A 23,273-nucleotide genomic window follows, 5' to 3' on the forward strand; every position below is an offset into this window, starting at 1 on the left:
AAAAGCTATTGTTAAAAAAGAAAAAGAAAAAGAAAGAAAGAAACTAAATGGGCTTAGGTGGCTGAGAAGGCCAGGAACTTGGATCAGGTCAGCGCGGTGACAGGCGGAGGAGCACTGGGCGGGGCCTTCCGCAGCCCCGCCCCTCTGCCGGCGTCCGGTCGCCCAGGCAACGCTCCCCTGAGTAGCAGCCTGAGTGACGCGTGGCGGCTGGCGTCCGGCGCTCCTGGGCACGCTCGGCATTGGCAAGGGCCACTTGGGTACAGCGATGACCGACGAGGACTCTGAGAGCGTCCACACCGATTCCCAGACGGGAGAGGACAGCGAGCTTCCTGTTATCCAGCTGTGCGGGCTGGTGGAGGAGCTCAGGTACCCCCCGTGGGCTGTTGCTGGCCGCTTCTCGGTACGGTGGATCCCCTGCCGAGTGGCCTCGGACCTTGGCTCCAGCCTGGAGACCATCCAAGCCCACACTGAACGCTGGGAAGTCCAAGACCCCCCAAGTGGGTGTCCTGAGTCTCCGTTGCCACTGAGCTGACAAGCAGTTGCCGGGACCTGGAGAAGGCGCGAAGGGGCGGGGCGGGGGGGGGGTGGAAGCCCAGAGGGTCATTGGTGACGTTGGAGTTTCGCCTGGTGTCTGAGTAGTGCCAGATTGTGTGCCTAACTGCTCCCCTGTTCTGCAGCAGAAAAGGCTTTCCAATGCTAAGATTCTATGGTACAATTAATATGGAAGCAGGATAGAAGGAAGCTGTCCAAATGATTTTGTTGTGAGGCAACCTGAGCTTGAACCAGAGAGTAAGTATGGAGGTAGACTGAAAAGAATGACGGGTCCAGTAGGTTTTTAGCAGTCTGTTCTATATCTACTCTAGTAAGTGATTCTATGACGTAGTTAAGGGACATCGCACAATTTACTGATTTTGCTCAGAATATCCTGACTCTGGAAGTTGAACAGATGTTATTCCTATGCATCTATAAATAGTTTAGGCCAGAATTGAGGCCTTATTACCAAGAGCAACAATTTTTGAGTGTTATTATGTGTCGTGTATTTTGCATATATGACCTTATATAATGACACAGCAATGCTAGGAGGCACACAAATTTAAGGCACTTTCCTAAATTCACACAGCTTGAGAGTACTCATGCTGGGATTCAGATTCAGGGACAATTCCACAGGCTATACTGGGAGGGAATGTGATATATGCTGAGAAAGCTAGACATTTTGGTATTTTGTGTTTTCTAGTCAACCTTCTCCACTAATCTTAAAATTCAGTCCAACAGGAATTATCTCAGTAACATATGAAAACATCAAAGCCATTCTCACTCATGTATATATAAAATATATATGCATTATGCACACAGATCTAAAACATGTAAGTTATATATATGAGAAGTTAAGAAGCTAAACTAAATTTGTCATCTCTAGTTGTTTAAAAAGACATTGTTCAAAGTTTTTCACAGTTTATGATAAACTTCCAGCAGATTCTTTCATCTATTGGGTGCTAGAAATAAAAGATTTGAGAAACATAAACCAAAGGAAACACCTGGAGTTGGTGGATATGTGTAGTTTCAAAAAAGTAGTGATTCTGAAGGAATTTCACAAATGAGTTAGATGACACTTGAAGATGAAACCAGTACAACAATTTTCAATATAATACCAGTGTTGTGACTTTTGGGGCTCATTACACATAATAATAAAGATATCCGAACCTTAAACAGCACTTGCATGTGGCCAGCAACTGTCCTAAAATCTTTGCATTCCTTGTTGCGACACAGGGAGATGCAATTCTTATTTCCTTTTTATAAGTGAGAGAAATAAGATACTAAGAGGCTGCATGTCTTGCAGAAGGTCACATGTGGCCGATAAATGTTAAGGGCTGGTTATTTGGGATTTAAACTCCTATTAGAACCTAATTAACTTCAGTAACCCACTGTCTTGCAGCTATGGAAACTCTGCTCTCAAAACGGAGACAGAGATGTTTGAGAAATATTGCTGTAAACTGGAGTCTAGGGAATACCGACCTCTACGAATTTCAGATGTTAAAATAACAGCAGCAGAATTTGCACAGGTACCTAATAGAGATCTGAACTGTACTTTATCCTATCCGTCCCCTTATATGCAGGTGGTATTTGTGTTTCTACCTGTAGTGTGCCAAAGTTTCCATTTCAAATCAATGTGAAGGGAGTCAGGTTCAATTAGTGGTGAATTGACTCTCCCAGCATATCTTATTTTATTTTAGAGAATTCCCTTAAATTGGAGGATTCAGCCGTAGAAGACCTGTTGGTAGCCCTTGTTTCAGAGGGCCTATCTGTGTAGGTTTAATCCTTTGAAAATCAAATAAAGTTACTTTGAGGCCCAAGCATTACCTGGATCACTTACTTATGACCTTTGCCTTAAATGTCTAGGAAATCCAAGACTTTGAATTATTTGTCTATTTTGCTGACAACTGTGCCCCTGGATGCAGTTTCTCTTTGTGTTCAGTTTAGGAAGCGCTGAGTTCCAGCCTTCTCCTGATCTTGATTTAAATTCTAGTCTACAGTGATTCACAGTCTTTCCACCTGCAAGACGTTTTCAGTTACTAATTTTTAGTTCATTGTCAAACATGGGTCTTCAAGGCAACTAGCATAGGATCTTAGGCTGACTTGTGAAATAAATGCCACCTCTGGCCAAATATCCAGAATCCTTTCACCAGGAGTTTGTTTCCCCTGGCTCTCTTTTGAGATAAGTTCTGGCAGTTCTGAAGAATCACGTTGATGCCCACCTCTTTGACAGTGACTTTGGTTTTGTTGGGTTGCAGTTACGGAGCAGGCGTAAATCCAAACCCCGGGCAGGTGACCGTATGATAAGCCTCAATGTCGAACAAAAACTTGACCTTGTGCAAAAGGAGCTGGAAGACATGAAGGACGAATTGAGGCACATGAGGGCAAATGCTGAGCGGGACCTGCAGTACCACGAGGTGACCCTCCTCTCAGTCTCATGAACCTATTTGGACTCCCATTTCCACCTAGTCAAGAAGTTCCTGTGGGGTGTCTGTGTTATTATTGATGCTTTGAAAGAAACAGAAGTAGGATAAGACAGATTGAGAGCAGGTCTTTAAAGAACTTACCACTTGCTTGAGGCAACAACAAAATATAAAGCATTTTAAATGCAAAATTTCAAATATACTCAGATGTAGAGAATTAACACCACAAATCCCTATGGACTCAACACTCAGATGCAGCAAATGCCAACATATGGCCACTCTTGGATCATCGATGTCCCAACTGTTTCCCCCTCGCCCCACTGGGCTGATATGCAGAGAATCCTAGACATACCATTTATCTCTAAATATTTTAGATATGTCACTAGGATATGGATTTTTTAAAAATGTAACCACAATAACCATACATGCCCTTAAAAATTTGCAGTAGTGCCATGGGGAGAGTCCTGAACTGGAATGATTTGCAGTGAGACCATAGATACTTTCTCATTTTATGCTTTAAAATTATGTGTGTGGGGGCCCAGGGTTGTAGCCAGTGGTGGTGGGGTGCTTACCTAGTGTGTGTGAGGCACTGGGTTCGATTCTCAGCACCACATATAAATAAATAAAATAAAGGTCTATCAACAACTAATAATAATAATAATTTAAAAAATTATGTGTGTGTGTTTATTCCAAGGCAATCCATATTTGTTATACAGCATTTTAAATTGAAAACATTCACAATGGTACCTCCAACCAGAAGCCATTATGGTTGACCACTGAATTTATCTACTTCTGGAGTTTAGATCATTTCCTATGCATATATGAATTTCTTTTTTTAAAAGGACCATTGTTTTGTGAATTGTATCTTTTTTTTTTTTTAACAATATCTTTCTACGTCAATATACCAAGGTTCCCCTTTATCTTCAGAGTATGTGTTCCAAAACATCCAGTGAATTTTTGCAGCCTTGGATAGTATCAAGCCCTATATGTACCATGTTTTTTCCTCTGTATACATCTTATGATATAGTTTAATTCATAAATTAGATACAGTAAGAGATTAACAGTGACTAATAATAAAACAGAACAATTATAACAATAAACAGTAATAAAATTGTCCCAGCATCATTACTCTTGCTCTTTGGGGCCCTAATTAAGTAAAATAAGGATCACTTGAATGCAAGCCCTGCAGTGCCACCACAGCTGATCTGAGGTGGCTCCTAAGTGACTGATGGCCAAGTAGCATGTTATAGAAAGGTACACTGGACAAAGGGATATGCATGTCCCAGTCAGGACAGAGAGGGGCAGCATGAGATTTCATCATGCTATTCAGGATGGTGCACAATTTGCAACTTATGAATTACGTATTTCAGAAATTTTCCATTTAATGCTTTCAGGTGGTTAGGTTGTAGAAAATGAAAGTGTAGATAAGGGGGGCTCTCTATATGCATATCTATATATAGATATAGATTCATTGATAACATCTTTTAAAACTTTTTTATTCCTTTTAGGTACACATGACAGTAGAGCATATTCTGACATATGTATATGGCATATTACTTCCCATCACTGGTAACATCTTTTTTTTCAAGTTACATAAGTGTATAATAAGAATGCTTTATTATTTCACCACTTCATCTGTTTAGATTTAACTGGGTTCCAGTTTTGCTGTGTATCCTCTCAGGTATTTTCCACATGACATAATTTTTAATGGTTGCATAATATTTCAGATATGGAAATACATATCTGAGACCTCATTTTTGATTGCTCACTTTTTATGGATACTATCACTTTTCCGAAGCATGGTTTTTAATATTAATATTTATATAGTCAGGTTTATACCTTAAGGAGAGCTCTAAAACCAAGAGGCATGTTGCCTGGGGACAAAGACCTGGGAACTTGGGTATCCTCAGAGGATTTATCCTTGAGAAGCTTTGGAAACTCTCCTCTCTTGTGCTGCCTTGCCCAGGCTATCATCGAGGAAGCTGATATTCGGTGGACTGAAGTCCAGAGAGCAGTGCATGACTTTGAAAAAGATATTCTAAGAACCATATCCAAGAAGAAAGGGAGTATTTTGGCCACTGAGAAAGTGTTGAAGTACATCGAGGACATGAACCACCGGCGGGTGAGTTGGCGGGGGTTAGAGCTTCCAAAGGGAGAATGGGTTCATAGAATGACACAAATTATGCGTGTGGGGCTGCCTAACTTTGTATATGTTGCCCATATATACATGGTTTTCACATCCCCTGAAGAGTGTGTGTGTGTGGGGGTGTGTATGTGGTGTGTTTTAGAATGCATTTTTATCTAGGCTAAAACCAGTCAGGCAGGATGAATATTGGCAGAATATCTGACTTTTTTTTTCTTTTTTATACCAGAGATTGAACCCACTGAGCCACATCCCCAGCCCTTTTTATTTTTTATTTTGAGACAGGGTCTCGCTAAGTTGCTGAGGCTGGCCTCAAACTTGTGATTCTCCAGCTTCAGCCTCCCAAACCCCTGGGATTACAGGTGTGCATCACCATACCCAGCCAACTTCCTCTTTTCTGTTGTTCCTATTTGTCTCAAGATCTAATGTATTTTCTTGAAGAGGTGTGGGGCTGGGCTAGTCAGGTGACTACATGGAGTGGGACAGGTCAATCTCAAGCTCTTTGGATGTCCTTACTATTAGGAAATGGACACCAGGCTGGCATGTGAACGGAAAGAGAATGTGGGGGCCCATAATGTGTTCATTTCTGGGAGATTTTATATCATGGCAAGATTTGGGCCCTGGAAGACAGTTAGATCAGCTTGGTAACTCTAACATGCTATGAGTAATAGCTATCAGAAGAATATACGACCAACAAGAATCATGAGATCATTTTGTCAGGAAAGTCCCCTATACCACATCCAAATAATCTTGAATTTAAAAGCATTGTAAAATCCACATGGGGCAGACCCAGTTTTCTCTGCATCTTGATCCTAAGTGCAATGCCATCACATGGCTTTCTTGGGCAGAAATAGAGGGATCTGAAAATAAACGACTAAACATTAGGGTTCAGGTTTGGTTTGCACCCCTAGGTCTACTTTTCAAAACAACAGAAAAGAAATTCATTAACTTATGCTTTTTGTTTGTTTGTTAGGATAATTTGAGGGATAAATTACGTTTGAAAAATATTTCTCTCAAAGTTCAGAGGAAAAAACTTCTTTTACAATTGAGGCAGGTATGTGGCTTGTTCTTCCTTTATTTATTTATTTATCTACTTCTCTATTTATTTATTTCGTTGACTGAATGATATCGCCCACACCAAGATGTCCCTGTCTTCATCCCTGGAATCTATTAATGCGTTGCCTTCCATGGTATGAGTAATTTAAGGATCTTGACATGGGAGATGATCCTAGGTTACTGATTGGACCCTAATATAATCTCCCTCCTTATCAGAGGGAGGCAGGAAGACGAGAGATGATGGTAATGGAAGCAGAGATCAGAGTGACTCCATTCATGAGAGAGGAAGGGGCCCTGAGCCAGGATATGTGGATCGCCTCCAGAAGCTAGAAATTCCAAGGAAAGGTTCTGTCCCAGAGCCTCCAGAAGGAAAGCAGCCCTGCTAACATCCTGATTTAAGTCCCAAACCCATTTTAGACTTCCGACCTCCAGAACTGTAAAATGATAACTTCGCCTAATTTTAAGCCACTGGTTTGTGGCAAGTCATTTTAGCAGCCATAGGAAACCAGCAGTTACTACGCAGGCACATGGAGGTAGATGGACTTGGACTGGATCTAAAAGACCCTGGTGACATATTCATTGGCCCCTTTGGGGGATATGGCTGAGGCAGCACAACCCGTACTGTGCTTTGGTGAATCTTTGTGCAGCTGACCCTAAGGGTTCCTGCTTAAAGGCCATAAGACAGACATGGCTCAGGGCCTCGGGGCATGACATGTGGCACCCTCCTCCTTGACTTTTATCACTAAGTCAAATATGAGTATTGATGTGCCAAATGTGGGCACGTGCATCAGAGGTGGCCGTGGACGGTGACACAAAACTGAGCGGGAAAACTAACTTACTTGATTGTGTCAGGATCCAGTGCTGCGGCATGCGACTAAATCAGTCAGAGTCACTCCAGGTGAATTGGGCTGAATAATCACACAGACACAGAAAGTACCTTTTTCTTGGGGTTCAGTGATGGCTCCTTGGCCCCAGCTCCCACAGAGAAGGCAAGGGAGGCTGGCAAAAGAGAGACAGCATGCCGATAATATTTACTTATTTTAAAATTTTTATTCTAATTTGTTATATATGACAGCAGAATGTACTACAGTTTATATTACACATATAGAGCACAACTTTTCATATCTCTGGTTGTATACAAAGTATATTCACACCATTCGTGTCTTCATACATGTACTTAGGTAATGATGTCCATCTCATTCCACCATTTTTTTTACTCCCTTTTCCCTTTCTTCCCCTCCCTCCTCTCTGCCCCATCTAGAGTTCGTCTATTCCTCCCATGCTCCCCCTTCCAATCCCACTATGAATCAGACTCCTTATATCACAGAAAACATTTGGCATTTGGTTTGGGGGGATTGGCTAACTTCACTTAGCATTATATTCTCCAACTCCATCCATTTACCTGCAGATTTTATTCTCTTTTAATGCTGAGAATTGTGTATATTTACCACATTTTCTTTATCCATTCATCTACTGAAGGGCATCAAGGTTGGCTCCACAGTTTAGTTATTGTGAATTGGGCTACAATAAACACTGATGTGGCTGTGTATGCTGTTTTTAAATCTCTAGCAATTAGAGATATGTAAATCAAAACTACTTTAAGACTTTATCTCACTCCAGTCAGAATGGCAGCTATTAAGAATACAAACAACAACAAGTATTGGCGAGGATGTGGGGAAAAGGCACACTCATACAGTGCTGGTGGGACTGCAAAACGGTGCAGCCAATATGGAAAGCAATACGGAGATTCCTTGAAAAACTGGGAATGGAACCACCTTTTGACCCTAGCTGATCCTACTCCTCGGTCTGAAATCCTATTTATTGAGGGGAAGACACCCAAATGAGGCAAGGGATTGGGTTTCAGGGGGGGTAGCCCAGTCCCATTGGGTGACGCCCACTCCCAGAGCTGTAATTCCTTGCTGAGTGAAGGTGAGGCCCACTTGCTTTCGCACTCCGAGCAGAAGCCAGTCTCGCACCTTCATCGCTCAAGGCTAAGGGTACATGCTCAGCTCCTCCACGCTCAGCTCCTGTTCCTGGCGGCCCCCGACAATCCTGGAAGATCTCGACAAGCTGGAATAGCTGTAATGACATGACTAAGGACAAATGTGAGTTCCTGCACTTTGATCCCCTGAAATACCTGTACCAGTACCTGCTGGCTACGCCCTAGGGACCTGATGGTCAGCTTGGCTGGAATGCTGTGGCCCAGCTGCCCCCATAGGAACATGGCGCCCGGACCAGGAAAGGGCTGGCCTTGCTCTGCGCTGTTCTGAGTAGCCCTGACCTGGAGTTTTACATCCGGCGTGAGCTCCACCCTGGGAAGAACAACAGACTAGAGTTCATGTAGAGTGAAGATATTGGCGAGGGGAGTGGAAAACACGAGGGAAGATCTGGGACGATGGGCCCAGGATGGCCATGACCACTGTCTCAGAGGACTTATGGAGGGTGAACATACCAACTGGCAGTGCCCTGAGGCCTGAGATAGGCCTGGGCTGGAGGTGTCAGGGAAAGAGCTTCGAGTCAGTGTAAGAAGGATCGTTGCCCCAGTGGAGCTGCCTACAGATCGTGAGTTTTTGTTCTTGGAGTCCATGCAGATTTAGCCATTTTGAAACAGGGACTTTAAGGTTGACTTGGGAGGAGAAGGATGACCTCCATCCACACACCATTGCTGCACAGAAATGACACAGATTGGACCCTGCACTGTTGAGCTCAGACTAATGTGTGGTTGAGAGAAGGGAAGGAGGCACAGTGCTGTACAGAGGCCACCACAGCAGCAAAGACCCAGAGCTAAAGCTTTTTGAGGTTCAGGAGAGAGGTTGACTCCCAGGTATAAAGAACAGGTTGGAGCGTTGGAGAAGGAGGATGGGTCATATTTGGGCGTAAGGACTTTATGTTGTTTGAGGGGAAGGGGAAGAAGCAGCCCTGGAACTCACACAGCCAGAGCAGAGCACTGTGGGGAACAGCAGCCCCTGAGTTGAGCTATTGCCACCACAAACATAAGATGGCAGAAGCCTGGTGGGGCCAATCAGAGAGGCCATGCAGACACACCTGCTCTACAGGAATGCCCTAGGATCAAAGGAGGGGAATTTACAGACTGCTTTTTCTGGGGTTTCCAGATTTTAAAATGACTTTTAATGGCCCGATTCCTAATTTTCCTTCACATCCTTGTTTGGGTACTGTCTCTTCTGGGAAGCCTGCCCTGGCCTGGTTGAGGGCTCTGGGTGCACTCTGCCCCGGTCTGCCCACTGCCCCCCACCCACACCACTCTTGAGTTAGCACCTGCGGCCGTAGACCCTCATATGTATTCCTCAAGGCCAAGAAGCATTACATTTACTCTAATCTATCTCCAGCACCTAGCACCATGCCTGGTACTGAGCAGATGTCCAGGACATGTTCATTGAATGACTAAGTGATGACCGACTGCCAAAGTTTCACCAAGTTGCAGGTGTGAAGTCACACCTGAACATAACATCTTTTCTTCTTTTTGAGCCGTAGAAGGAAGAGGTGGGCGAGGCTCTCCATGACGTTGATTTTCAGCAGTTGAAGATTGAGAATGCTCAGTTTTTAGAGACGATTGAAGCACGGAATCAAGAACTGATCCAGCTGAAACTGTCATCCGGAAATACCCTGCAGATCCTCAATGCATACAAAGTAAGGCCCACCCCAGTGCTGAACACCCCCACCAGGCCTACTGCTTCCAGATTTCCAGCCCCCGGATGAGGACTAGGTTTCAAACCCAACACTTCAGCATCCAAATGGTCCCACAACCCTGGCTGCACATGAGAACCATGTGGGGAGGGTTTTCTTTTGTTTCGTTTGGGTACCAGGAATGGAACTCAGGGTTGCTTAACCACTGAACCACATCCCCAGGCTTTTTATATATATATATATATATATATATATATATATATATATATATATATATAATTTTGGACAGGGTCTCACTAAGTTGCTCAGGGTCTCTGAGTTGCTAAGGCTGGCTTTGAACTTGCAGTCCTCCTGCCTCAGCCTCCTGAGCCTCTGAGATTATAAGCATACAATACTATATCCAGTGAGATTTTCTTTTTTAAAAAAATAAACCAATGTTCTAGTCCTACCCTAAGTGAAATAGGGATAAATTTTACACACACAGTTTTACACACCACCGCATTTAGGGCCCTGTTTAATGTAGGCACATAGTAAGTACTTCCCTGCTTCTAACCCTGCAAAGGAAAAGAGTCTTAGCTATAAAATCAGAAAACTACTAAATTATTTATCATCCAAATGCAATGCTTTTGGGAGAGAAAAGGCACTATTAATAATTAAGCAGGGATTCTGGGCATGAATAGGGCCTGTCCCCAGCAGACCAGGCCATCTGGTTACCTTCTAGCAACCACCTAACGTAGTGGTCAGCAAACTGGGCCAATGTACTTCCATCCGGTGTCCTGTGAGCTAAGAGTGGCTTTTATAGAACATCTGCAACTGACTGGATGATAGAGAATGCTAACTATGAAACCCGGTTAGGCAAAGTTACTTCTTCTCTTGAAATTCCATTCTATTCCCTAGTAGACCCGTACTCCAATATATCATACTCAATTATAATTTTATCAATAAAACATACGATCATCAATAAAACATTTGTAGGATTTGGGTTTTTTCTCTTATTAATATAAGTGAATATGTAATAGTTATGGTTGTTTTGCCTCTGGGCCTACGAAGTCTAAAACATTCACTAACTGGTCCTTTATAGAAAAAGTTTGCTGTCTCCGGGCCTAGTGTCCAGGTGGCAGTGGTGGCTGTGAGCCTAGATAGGTAGCTTACAGGTGGCCTTCATTTGGCCCACACAGTGTCATTTAAAAATGTAAATTTGAATATGCTTATATCAGGCTGATGCTTGTCCAACATTTTTCTTTCATAATGGAAAACACGGAGGCTCCGAGATGCAGAGCATTAGCAAGATTCAAGCCACAAGTTAGTGGCAGAGCCAGGATGCCCAGCTCAGTGTGTGTCCCCCTCAGCTGCCTTCTCCTGGGTTACAGTATGTAGAAAACATTGTGCCGGCATTCTGAAGTTCATGTGTCACGAACGTCCAACTTTTAGGTTATCTCATCACACTTGGTATCTGATCACTGTTTTTTCAAGATGAAGCCAGTCCCTGGGCCTCCCAGGCCTTTGCTGCGGACCACCTTGGCTAACAGGTGGTAGGTCACATTGGACCTGGATCTTATCCTCTGGAATCTAACCAGCACAGGACCTGTCTGGTCTTGGAATTTGGGAAGTAGAGCTACTGCTTTATAAAGCGAATCTGCCCAGGGTGCAGGCCCTGAGCTCTGTGAGGTCGAATCTAAGCTCACAGTGCAGACAGTGGCAACACCAGAGGAGCAGCAGCTGCACAGGCCACTGGGGGCCCAACAGGAGCCATTCTGGTCCAAAGCGCGGTGGCCACTGTGCCCATAGATCTCTTGTATGTGATGGCAAGCAGATGGCGGAACTTGGGGGAGCTGCCCCACGGGAGTCCAAAGGTAGACAAGAGTAGGTCAAGGGTCAAGCCGACCCACTTCCTCCATGACCCACTTCAGCTCTCCTGGGGAAATGGAGGCAGAACAGCTGTGAATGTCGGTCAGACCTCACCTGGGATTGCAGGGGGAGATGCTTCATCCGGGCAAGACGCCTCACCTGTCAGATGTAAGTTTTTTGTGCCTTACCACCCAGGATGGAATTTTACGTGGTCTGTGCTGTGGCCCCCAGCAGAGAATGTGCTCAGCCAATATTATCAAATGAACTGCTGGAGATGAGAGAGCAGCATGGTCACAGTCAAAGTGGAGGCCGAGCAGGGCCGTGCAGGGGTGTTGCTCCAGGGGGTCAAAACTGGCAAAGCAGAGCCAGAGCCCCCTGCCCGGGGGGACCTTAGGTTCTGGAAGTCATTCTCCTCCCCACTCCTCCTCTCTTCAGGCTGCACTTCTTTAAGACTCATTTCCTGCTGCACATCCTGCACGTGAGTAGGAGAACAGACTCAGGGGGCAGCGTGGGGCGGGGAAGGCAGTTCACTTGACAGTTTTGGCTGTGTGTGTGTGTGTGTGTGTGTGTGTGTGCGGGGGGAGACAGGTAACAGGAGGGGCCACTTTGAAATAAATATCAAAGACCCCAAAGTGGTCCTTGTTAAAAACACACAGAATAACTTCCCTCTATTAGCAAAAGTACCAAGGCCTACCTTCTGCCAAACACATCCAGTGCCGAGGGTCTAGTGCCTAAACAGCACAAGACAGATGAGGTCTCTTCTGTGACTTTCCTGAGTGATCCTGAATCAGATCATGATTACTCTCCTGTGACTCTATGTCCTCGAACCTGCCTGGTGTGTCTGATAGAGCACAAGCCTATGGCTTTTCGGCTGCAGTAAGTCACTCTTGACGGACAGAACTAGTGACTGGGTGCCCTAGAGAAGGTAGACTGCTAAGACGTCCCCCAGACCCTGCCCCCAGGTGCATTCACTCTTCTCATTCCAGCCAAGGCTATGAATGTGACAGCTTCGGTCATGAGGTTCTGCCTGTTACATTGGTTATGTCAGATGGCACATTTGACCTGAAGATGGGGAGCTTATCCAGTTGGGGCTGACCAATCACATGATCCTGTTGAAAGCAGAGTTCCTCTGCCAAGGAGTCAGATACGTGAAGCACAGGGGAATTTCCTAGGCCAGAATCTCTCCATTACTGCTTGAAGATAGAGAGGCCATGTGGAAGGCACTTAGCAAGGCCTCTAGGAGCTGAGAGTGACCTCCTGCTGGCAGCCAGAAAGAAAACGGGGACCTCAATGCTCCAACTTCGAGGAAGTACATTATTCCAACAATGAGTAAACTTGGAAGAGAACCCCGAGCCCCAGACGAGAATCACAGTCCTGGCCACTCCTTGATTTCAGTCTGGTGGGGATCATGGGCAGAGAATCCAGCCACCCTGTGCCCAGACTTCTGACCCATAGAAACTGAGAGAGAACAGATAGCTGTTGCTTTAAACCTCCGAGTCTAGGGGTAATTGGCTACACCACAATAGAAAGCTCTGGAAGCCTTTCCAGCGGCAGCCTCCTCAAGTGACCAGCATCTGAACAGAGCCTTGAATGCCAGCTCATGCCACACTTTGTGAAGACCCTGCCCCAATAGAGCCAGCCCTGGCCTTGCTGTGGCCCTTGCAGGTCCTCTCTGTCCTCTAAACATCCCCCTGAATGGCTGGCTTGCAGCGGAATCTTGTCCTGCCTCCCCCAACCCAAGCTGACCCCCTGAGTCTGGTCTCCTATTCAGGTGCAGGAGGCAGGGCAGGAAATGAGCCTTAAAGGAGTGCAGGCTGGAGAGATGAGGAGTGGGGAGGAGAATGACTCCCAGAGCCTAAGGTCCCCCCCGCAGGGGGCTCTGGCTCCGCTTTGCCTAAGTTTTGACCCCTGGAGCAGCACCCCTGCCCAGCCCTGCTCTGCCTCCACTGTGGGACTCTGCTGCTGCTCTCTCCTCTCCTCTCCCAGTTCTTTTTGCACCTCTTCCCCAGGCTCTTTCCTCAGCTTGGATTGTTGCTCTCTTCCCTCTTCCTGCAGCTGTCCCCAGTTCAGCTGTCTCTCCAGCATTCCTTCCCCAGACAACCTTCCTGTCCTGTCTGCTGTTTCTTGTTGCATTTATTTGACTGCCTCCAGATCTCTGAGCTGGCCTCCCAGAGGCAGGACCTGGCTGGCTACCCTAAACAGTGTCTGGGACAGGGTGGGTGGGTGGATTATGTGAGTTTGTTGAGAAGCACCCAGAAATTACTGGCTCCTTCCCTTGACCCACTCCTCAGCCAGGCAAAGCATATCTCACCTATTCTGGTTGACTTCCCCCTGGGGGACAGTACGCACAGGGGGACTAGTCTGAGAAGCAGGGACCTTGGGGAGCTGGTGAAGGGCAAGTGATGAAATGGGAACCTTTGAGGGAGCTTTGCAGGATCCCTCCGGCCCCCAGCATCATGGTCAATGGAGCCCATGGGATCACACTGCTTGGATTCAAATCCTGCCTTCCCCATCTCTGTGATCTTGGCCAAATTGCTTCAGTGACCTAACTGGAGATAATGGTAGCACCCACTTCCTGTGGAGTACCCCTCCCTCTCCATCCTCACCAGGTAGTCATGACAACCATTTGTCCAAAGTCCTCTGTATGCTAGGCACTAGCAGGATATCTCCTGTAACCTTGCCAAAATATAAGGTGAATGGACCAAGTTCAGAGGGGTCTGGGACTTGTACAAAGCATCCCTTAGTAAACAGTGGATTCTGGTGTCTCCAACCACTGTCCATCTCTCCTCCCCTGCCAGTTCTCAGACTCGAGGTCTCTGAAAACCTGGGCACCCGTGAGAAGGGCAAGCCCGAGTTCCTGGATGGTCCTGTTTTTCTGCTGTCTACCCTCCCGCCGTTTTGAGAGGCCTCTCAGCTCAAGACTCTCTGTGTTGTTGTGTTTCAGAGCAAGCTTCACCGAGCGATGGAAATGTTCATCTCTCTGGGCAAGGAGATCTTGCTGAGAAAAGAGCTTCTTGAAAAAATTGATAAAGAAACCATACAAGTAGAGGAGGTAGGAGAGGGCGAGACGTTTCTGACGTTTGTCTCTTGTCTGCGAGGATTTGTGTGAATGGCCACCCAAATCCAAGGTACTTGGTTACGTATCTCGGGAAGCCTAGACCAGAAAAATCAAAAGAGCTCTGAGCCATCAAAGCAGAAGGTGGACTTACAGCGCAGGAGTGTTACATTTACTGTGGAGTGAGGGTCCAGAGTGAATTAAAAATCTCACAGAGTCCACAGAACACATGCATCCATAAAATATGATATTCACAGTTTTGTCTTGCAATTGCATAGAAAATATATATAACATGGTCATATAACTGATATGACAAAAGTACACTTGACAACATACGATGTTTTGAATAAGAGAGAGAGAGAGAGAGAGAGAGAGAGATGCTCTTTTAAAAATATTTCTTGGTGCAGTGGTTGGCACTGACCTTGGTTCCTCGGTGCAGTGCCTATCTGTGAAGGATGGCAGACCTATGACCTCTGCCCCAGGCTCACTCCAGAACCTGTGGTCACTGTGTGGAAAGGTAAGAGGGATCAGCTGACCTCCCTACATATCTGGCCTGCAAGTTTGTTTTTTTTTTTAAGATTTTTTTTTAAGAGAGAGAGAGAGAGAGAGAATTTGTTTTTTAATATTTAATTTTTAGTATTTGGCGGATACAACATCTTTGTTTGTACGTGGTGCTGAGGATCGAACCCGGGCTGCACGCATGCCAGGCGAGCGCGCTACCGCTTGAGCCATATCTCTAGCCCTCTGGCCTGCAAGTTATCTCTTGCATTATTTTCTGAGCACATGGAGCTGAATTTTTGTAACTTGAATGCACACAGGATGTGACTCAGCTACACATAGGAAGTGAGCTTTTGGGAAGGATGGGAGAAAAAGAGCACTGAGCACCACAGTTAAATGGCCTGGCCTTGGGTTTCATGCTGCCAGCTTCTGGTCTTGAATAAACCTTTACTTAATTATTTTTTTAATTTCTGGTACTGCTGGGGATCTAATCCAGGGCCTCATATATGCTAGGCAAGCACTCTAACACTGAGCTGTATATATCTCTCTCCCATCTGGATAAGACTTCAAATGAGACAGGCCGGTTTTCAAAATGTAACATAGAGGTCACAGCTCTTGTTGTGGCAATCAGGTGAGACCACACATAATGATGCTTTGTCAACTCGAAAGCCATTAGTACAATTAGTGTTGTTGTCTTGAGTAGGTCTGAAGTGTGCCCATCAGTGTGGCCCCAAACCTGCCCCCAATGGCCCACAGGGTTGCTTGTGACTCAGTTTTGTCATGCCATCCACATCATATTTACATCAGTCAGGCTGTCATTGTGACCAAAATACTGACAGGAACAACTTAGAGAAGGAAAGGTTTCTTTTGGCTCATGGTTACAATGGATTCCGTCCATGGTCAGCTGGCTCCAAGGCAGAAACATCATGGTGGAAGGGCTGGTAGAGTAGAGCTGTCAGCTCACGGCAGCCAGGAAGCAGAAAGAGAGAAGGGGGGGGGGTTAGGGATGAGATAAACCCTTCCAGGGCACACCCCCTGTGTCCTACTTCACCTAGGTCCTACCTCCCAATGGTCCACCCACATATCAATGAGGTCAGAGCCCTCACGACCCAATCATTGCCCAATATCCTCACCTCTGAACCTCACTGCATCAGAGACCTTTTCAACACACAAACTTGTGAGGGACATTCTAGATCCAAACCGTAACAGTAGCCTCAATGGAGAATCAACCCTTTCTGCAAAAGACCCAGCCTCAGTACAGAGCGACAGGTGACAACGCTGAAACAGAAGCCAGTGTTCTCACTCCACGAAGGATTCTTGTGCCACTTACTTGTTTTCTCCTGGGGTTGATAATGATTAGATAACAAGTAAAACTTAAAATCGACTTTTAAAAGCCTACCATTCACTACTCAGTGTATTTAAATGCCCGGGATTCTCTTTGTTAACTTTTTGAAACCAGTTTTATTGAGATATAACCCACATATCATATCATTCACCTATCTCACCCATTCAAGTATATAGTTCAAAGGTTTATGGTGTATTCAGAATTATGTTAACTATCAGCACAATAACTTTTTGCAACATTTTCATCACCCCAAGAAAAAGCCCTGTATCTATTATAAGTCCTCTCCTCCCTACATTACCTCATTTCCTCTCCAGCCAGACAACTACTAATCTACTTTCTATTCCTTCAGATTTTCCTGTTCTGGACATTTCATATAAAAGGAGTCATAGAATATGTGGTCTTTCATGTCTGGCTTTTTTAACATGGAATAATATTTTCAAAGTTCACCTTGTAGCATGCATTAATACTTTGTTTCTTTTTTTGGATGAATAATTTTCTGTTGTGTGGATAGACCACATTTTATTTTTTCCATTCATTAGTTGATGGATATTTGGGTTTCTACTTTTTGGCAAAGATGAATAATGCTGGGTCTTGAACAGGTTTTTTTGTGACTATTTGTCTTCTTTTCTCTTGGACATATACCTCAAAGGAGACCATGAGTTATATGTGGTAATTCTATGTTTAACATTTAGGGAAACTGCCAAATTGTTTTGCAAAGTGGTTACACCATTTTAGAGTCCTACCAGCAATGTGTAAGTCTTCCAATTTCTGTACATTTTAATCAACACTTGTCATTTTAAAAAAAAATAATGGTCATTGCTGTTGGTGTGTAGTAGTATCTCAATGTGGTTTTATTTGAATTTCTCTAATGACGAGCATCTTTGGTCACATGTCTATACCTTTTTGGAGAAATGTATACTCATGTTCTTTGCTTATTTTTTAATTGGGTTATTTACTTTTTTATCCTTGAGTTATAAGACTCTTATCTATTCTGGACTCAGTCTCTTATCAGATATATGATTTGCAAATATTTTCTCCCATTCTGTGGATTTTGTTTCACTTTTTTAATGGTATTATTGTTTACAACACACCAAAGTTTAATTTTGGTGAAGTCCAATTTTTTTTTTCCTTTTACACTTGTTCTTTGGTGTCATATCTAAGAATCCTTTGCCTAATCCAAGGTCATAGAGATTTGCCTCTACGCTTTCTTTAAGAGTTTTATAGTTTTAGTTCTTTCATTTAGGTTTATGATCCATTTGGAGTTAATTTTTTAAACGGTGTAAGGAAATGGTTCAAAACTGAAAAAAAAAGAAGATGAAGTTTGTTCATAGATTTTGTTATAATAGCTTTTTTTGGGTCCTCTTGTGTTTTTCTCCATTTCTTCCTGTGGATCTGAATTATCATCTGCTATTACTTTCTTATTTAAATACAGTTTTGTTTCAACCTGCCGCCTTTATGCTGTTACCATCAAATATGTTACATTTTTATGTTATAGACCCTCCTTAATACACATGTATTATTCTATGCACTTGCTATTTAAATCAGAAAAGAGAAGAAATATGCAATAATATTATCTTTTATAATTATCTACATTTTTAAAAATTTATTTTTTTTTAAAAAAATGTGAATTCTGAATTCCTACCATCTATTGTTACTTGTTTTCAACCTAAAGAACTTCCTTTACCATTTCTCATAAAGCAGGTCTGCAATCAATGAATTCTCTAGGTTTTTGTTTATTTGGGAATGTTTTTATTACTTCTTCATTTAAAAAAAAATATGAAGAAATTTGAAGTGCCATCTTCCTAGCACTACAAGAGTCTCTAGGTTCATCTTGGGATTCCTGTTCCAGCTCCCAAATCGACCATCCCCCCAAGAAGTCCTGATTCCTTTCAAGAATAGCATTAGAAATCAAGATCTTTGTGTGCTCAATTGTTTGCTTTTATTATTGAAAAAATATTTTTGCTGGATATAAAACTTATGGTAAGAGTCATTTTAAATTTTTTCTCCTTTCATCCCATTGCCGTCTAGTCTCCATTATCTCACATGAAAGTCCACTGTTAATCTCCTTAGGCTTTCTTTCATCTTATACAGGGTGAATTGTTTTCTCTTGTTGCTTTGAACAATCTCTTTGCCTTGTGTGGATTTCTTTGTGTTTACCATACTTGGAGGTGTTCTTTGGGGATATAATTTTAAAATCAAATCTGGGAAGATTTCAGCCATCAAGTGAATATATTTTTTCTGTTCCTTTCTTCTTCTCTTGTTCTGTCACTCGCATTGCATGCATATCCATATTTTTTTTGACATTCAGTTAATTTGTTCTTTTTTGTCCCTGATTTTCATATTGCATAATCTCTATCAATCTACTTTCAAGATTACTGATTTTTTAAAAAATATTTTTTTAGTTGTAGATGGACACAATGCCTTTATTTTATTTATTTTTTTTAATGTGGTGCTAGAAATTGAACCCAGTGCCTCATGCATGCCAGGCAAGCACTCTACCACTGAGCCACAACCCCAGTCCCAAATTCTTTTTTTCTGATGGTTTAAATTTACTGTTGATTCCCTTGTGGGGAAATTCTACTTTCAGTTATATTAAAAAATATTAAATTTCAGTTATATTAAAAACCAATTTTCCATTTGGTTCTCTTTAAATAATCTGTCTTTTAATTGATATTCTCTACTTGATGAGGCATTATCATCATGTATTCCTTTAAGTCCTCAAACATGATTTACTTTGGTTCTTTGAATAGCTGCTTTGAAGATCATCAAGTCCACCATCTGGACTTCCCCAAAACAGTTTATGTTGCCTGCTTCTTTCCCTGTGTGGGTTGCACTTTCCTATTTCTTTGTCTATCATCTCATACTTTTTGTTAAAAGCATACATTTTAGATGATATGGTGACTTTGGGTAATCCCTGTCCTCCTTTCTTGGCTTGTCATCGTTTGCTGACTTGGTTAGACTAGGTCAGGAGTTTGCTGCTTCCCTTGCTATTAGTGACCTCTGATGTTGTTCTCAGAGGGTGCAGCCTTGGTCTTGATACAGTCTCCCTGACAACAGAGCTGATTTCTTTTTCAGCTGAGTTCCCTTTGGTTTTTCATCTTTCTGCCAAACTTCTGGCTGCCTCATTTGGCATCAAACCTAGCTATTAATCTCTATTAATTGCTACCCAATTTCTCTATTGCTTTCAACAACACCCCAAGACATCAATTGATCACATCCCAATCCAATTAAAGTCAGGGCCCTTTGCAGGGGCAAGTTGTTGCTAGTCTTTGAAGCTTGCCCAAACCTCAAGAGGATTTTTCTTTTTGTTTATGTGTGTGTGACACTGTGATGCTGAGGACTGAACCCAGGGCCTTACACATGCTAGGCAAGCACTCAACCACTGAGCTACATCCCCAGCCCTTCTTACATTTTTATTTTGAGGTAGGTTCTCACTGATTTGCCCAAGTTGGCTTCAAACTTGTGGATCCTCCTGCCTCAGCCTTCAAGTAGCTGGAAGTATAGTTCTGGCAAGAGGACTCTTCTTAGTGGTTTCTTTCTCTAACTCTGCTGGGCAGGGTGGTGCACATCTGTAGTCCTAGTGATTTGGGAGACTGAATTAGGATTTTCACAAGTTTGAGGCCAACCTCAGCAACTAGCAAGATCCTTGACAACTTAGCAAGACCCTGCCTTGAAATAAAAAACTAAAAGGACTGGAGAAGTAGCTCAGTAGTAAAGCACCCCTAGAGTCAATTCCCAGTACAAAGAAAAAAAAATCAGCCTTAAAACGGAAGGACATGCTGGGTGCAGTGGCACGTGCCTATAATCCCAGTTGCTCGGGAGGCTGAAACAGGAGGATCGTGAGTTAAAAGCCAGCCCCAGCAATGGTGAGGTGCTAAGAATTCAGTGAGTCCCTGACTCTAAACAAAATACAAAATAGGGCTGGGGATGTGGCTCAGTGGTCAAGTGCCCTGAGTTCAAAAAAAGAAGAACAACAATGTTCTGATACATGCTATACCATGGATGAATCTTGAGGACATTATGTTAAATGAAATGAGCCAGTCACAAAAGCACAAATACTGTATGATTCCATTTAGAGGGAGGACCTACAGTAGTCTAAATCATGGAGACAGGAAGATTGGTGGTAACCAAGGGGTGAAGGTAGGAGGAAATGGTGAATTAGTGTTTAGTGAGCAGAGTCTCAGTTTGACAAGATGGAAAAGTTGTGGAGATGGATAGTGGAGAAGTCACACAACAGTGTGAGTGTATGTAATGCCATTGAATGGCAAATTTTATATGTATTTTACAATAAAAGAAGACAGGAAAGTGAATTGAGACTGATCAAAGTGTACTTCAATACACAATTTTTCACATACATACAAATTAAGAATTCCTTAATAAAAGAGAGAAAGAAAGAAAAGAAAAAAAGGGAAATGAAGGGAAAGAAGATTAGTATTTCTGAACTGGATTAAGACATCACAATCTGTTAAAAACAAAACAAAACCCAAAACAAAAAAACTCAGCAGAACTTCATGATTTCCCTGCCCACTGAATATGGAACCGTTATCATTTGAACTACATGGAGCCTCTGGGGAGAGATGGCAGGGCCAGCAAGTCCTCAGAGGAGAAGTCACCAGGATTCCCTGGGGTAATTGGTCCTTTCCAACCCAGGACCGGGCCAAAGCCGAGGCTGCCAACAAGAAGTTGCGGAAGCAGCTGGCCGAGTTCCGGGCGCCACAGGTGATGATGTACCTCCGGGAGAAGATCCTCAATGTGGAGATGGAGAAGACCATCAAGATGTGGGAAAGGAAAGTGGAAATCGCAGAGGTGAGCCCCTGAGAGCCCCGTGGGCTGGGACTCCACATTTCCGTGGGGTTGTCAGTCTTTCTTGCCTGTGACATTTTGTTTAGGATTTTGTTTGGGGGGCTGACTATGGATGTTTGGGTGGGCTACATCTGTGAGAAATCTTAGCAGTTGCTTCAACTATTAAACCAAAATGAAGGATGATTTTAAAAACCAACAATTCCTTTTTCACCATTAGGGACACAGTATTTTTAGGTATCAGGGAGACACTCTGTAGTAATAAAGTGTTTGGAGGCTTTTGTTTTTGTTTTTGGTACCGAGGATTGAACCCAGTGGTGCTCAACCACTGAGCCACATCCTCAGCCCTTTTTTTATATTTTATTTTAGAGACAGGGTCTCACTGAGTTGCCAAGTGCCTTGCTAAGATGCTGAGGCTGGCTTTGAACTCACGATCCTCCTGCCTCAGCCTCCCAAACAGCTGGGATTACAGGCATGCGCCACCACATCCGGCAGTCAAGTGTTTTTATTTGTTTGTTTCCTTTTCTTTTCTTCCCTCCCTCCCTCCCTCCCTCCCTTCCTTCCTAGCTACATCCCCAGCCCTTTTTATTTTTTGTATTGAGACAGGGTCTTGCTAAGTTACTGAGCCTGGCCCCAAACTTGAATCCTTTTACCTCAGTTTCCTAAATTACTGAGATTACAGGCATGCACCACCTACTCCCAGGGAGTTGTTTTCTTAGTGAATTCTAGAAGCTTCTGAATCCCTCCACACCATAGGTAATTTGGTGGTTGCTACTTTATACATGGAGAAGCCAGTTTTTAAAAAATGAGATAACAATGGATTTTTAATATCACTCAGAACCCGATTCCATACATTGACAGAGTTACCGTGGGCCTTTGTCTTAAACTAATCCCACAGCCTTTGAATATGGTCCTGTGTGCCCAGGAAGTGCCCTGGCTCCCTGTGAGCTGTGGAAGAGAAATGGGCAATGTAGAGACACTGCACTGGTGTCAAGACTGCCACAGCCAGGATGCAAACCAAGGCCACTTGGAAGACATCCTTTAAATAGCTTCCGGGTCAGGCCGCTTGGAAAACTGGGGGCTTGGTGTCTTCACGTCTAGGACCTCACTCCACTTCCCTTGTTCCTTTCTCCTGCCTTTTCCCTGGTCACTTGGTGGCAGGGAGAAAATTAGGATTCAAACTTGGGCCCCCCAGACTCCAGCCGGAATCTGCAACTCCTCAGGCTCCCTAGAAGGATCTCCTGATGGCCACTTCCCCTTGGTGGCATGCTGCAGGGCAGAGTGCTGCCCCCTACAGGTGGCCCACACTTGTAGCAAGGCTGGATGAGTGCCCCATTAGGTATAGGCACTCAGATTTCCTCAACTGACCTTCTCCCCCTCCCCTTTTGCCATTTTGCAGATGTCCCTGAAAGGCTACCGCAAGGCTTGGGATAAAATAAAGGCAAGCCAGGAGGAATTGCAAGCAATTGGCTCCCCTGGGAAATAGCCAGGGGCAGGAGCACGGATGGCTGACCAAGAAATGATCCATTAAAGCACTCCCCTCTCTTCTAGTCACAGGGTCCTCTCACTGGTGTCCCGAATCCCCAGCCAGGCTGGCCATCACCTCCCAGGCTACATCTGCCCACGGGGAGTCTTCACCGCCTGGCCCCTGGAACCTGGCCCCTGGAACCATTGTCACTGAAAGAACCACAGGGCACGCTAACGGTTTGACACTTGTTAGCCCACGTTTAGTTCACAAGCACAAATGAAAGTGACCTTTCCGCATGTGGGAGTGGGACAGAGGAGGGAGAGCCAGCCCAGTGTGTGCTGTGGGGCCGTCCGTGGCAGCCCAGGTGTGCAACTATCAAAAACAGACACCCCAGCATCATGGCGAATGCCTGGCACGTGGCATCCTGAGCTTCCTCTTCAGTTTGGTGGATTAGCTCCCCT

At 44.1% G+C, this 23,273-nt stretch overlaps 1 protein-coding gene across 1 annotated transcript; it reads left to right on the forward strand.

Annotated features, from left to right (window-relative positions):
* The first annotated feature begins 265 nt into the window (after window positions 1-265).
* On the forward strand, window positions 266-22,830 carry Cfap263 (cilia and flagella associated protein 263). Its single transcript, XM_076839467.2, has 9 exons — window positions 266-366; window positions 1,934-2,060; window positions 2,790-2,948; window positions 4,921-5,076; window positions 6,071-6,151; window positions 9,646-9,801; window positions 14,591-14,698; window positions 21,195-21,350; window positions 22,744-22,830. Exons 1-9 carry the CDS (start codon window positions 266-268, stop codon window positions 22,828-22,830), a joined length of 1,131 nt encoding a protein of 376 aa, XP_076695582.1.
* The last annotated feature ends 443 nt before the right edge of the window (window positions 22,831-23,273 follow it).

Source organism: Callospermophilus lateralis, chromosome 18 (assembly GCF_048772815.1).
Source record: "Callospermophilus lateralis isolate mCalLat2 chromosome 18, mCalLat2.hap1, whole genome shotgun sequence".
NCBI classification, from domain to species: Eukaryota; Metazoa; Chordata; class Mammalia; order Rodentia; family Sciuridae; genus Callospermophilus; species Callospermophilus lateralis.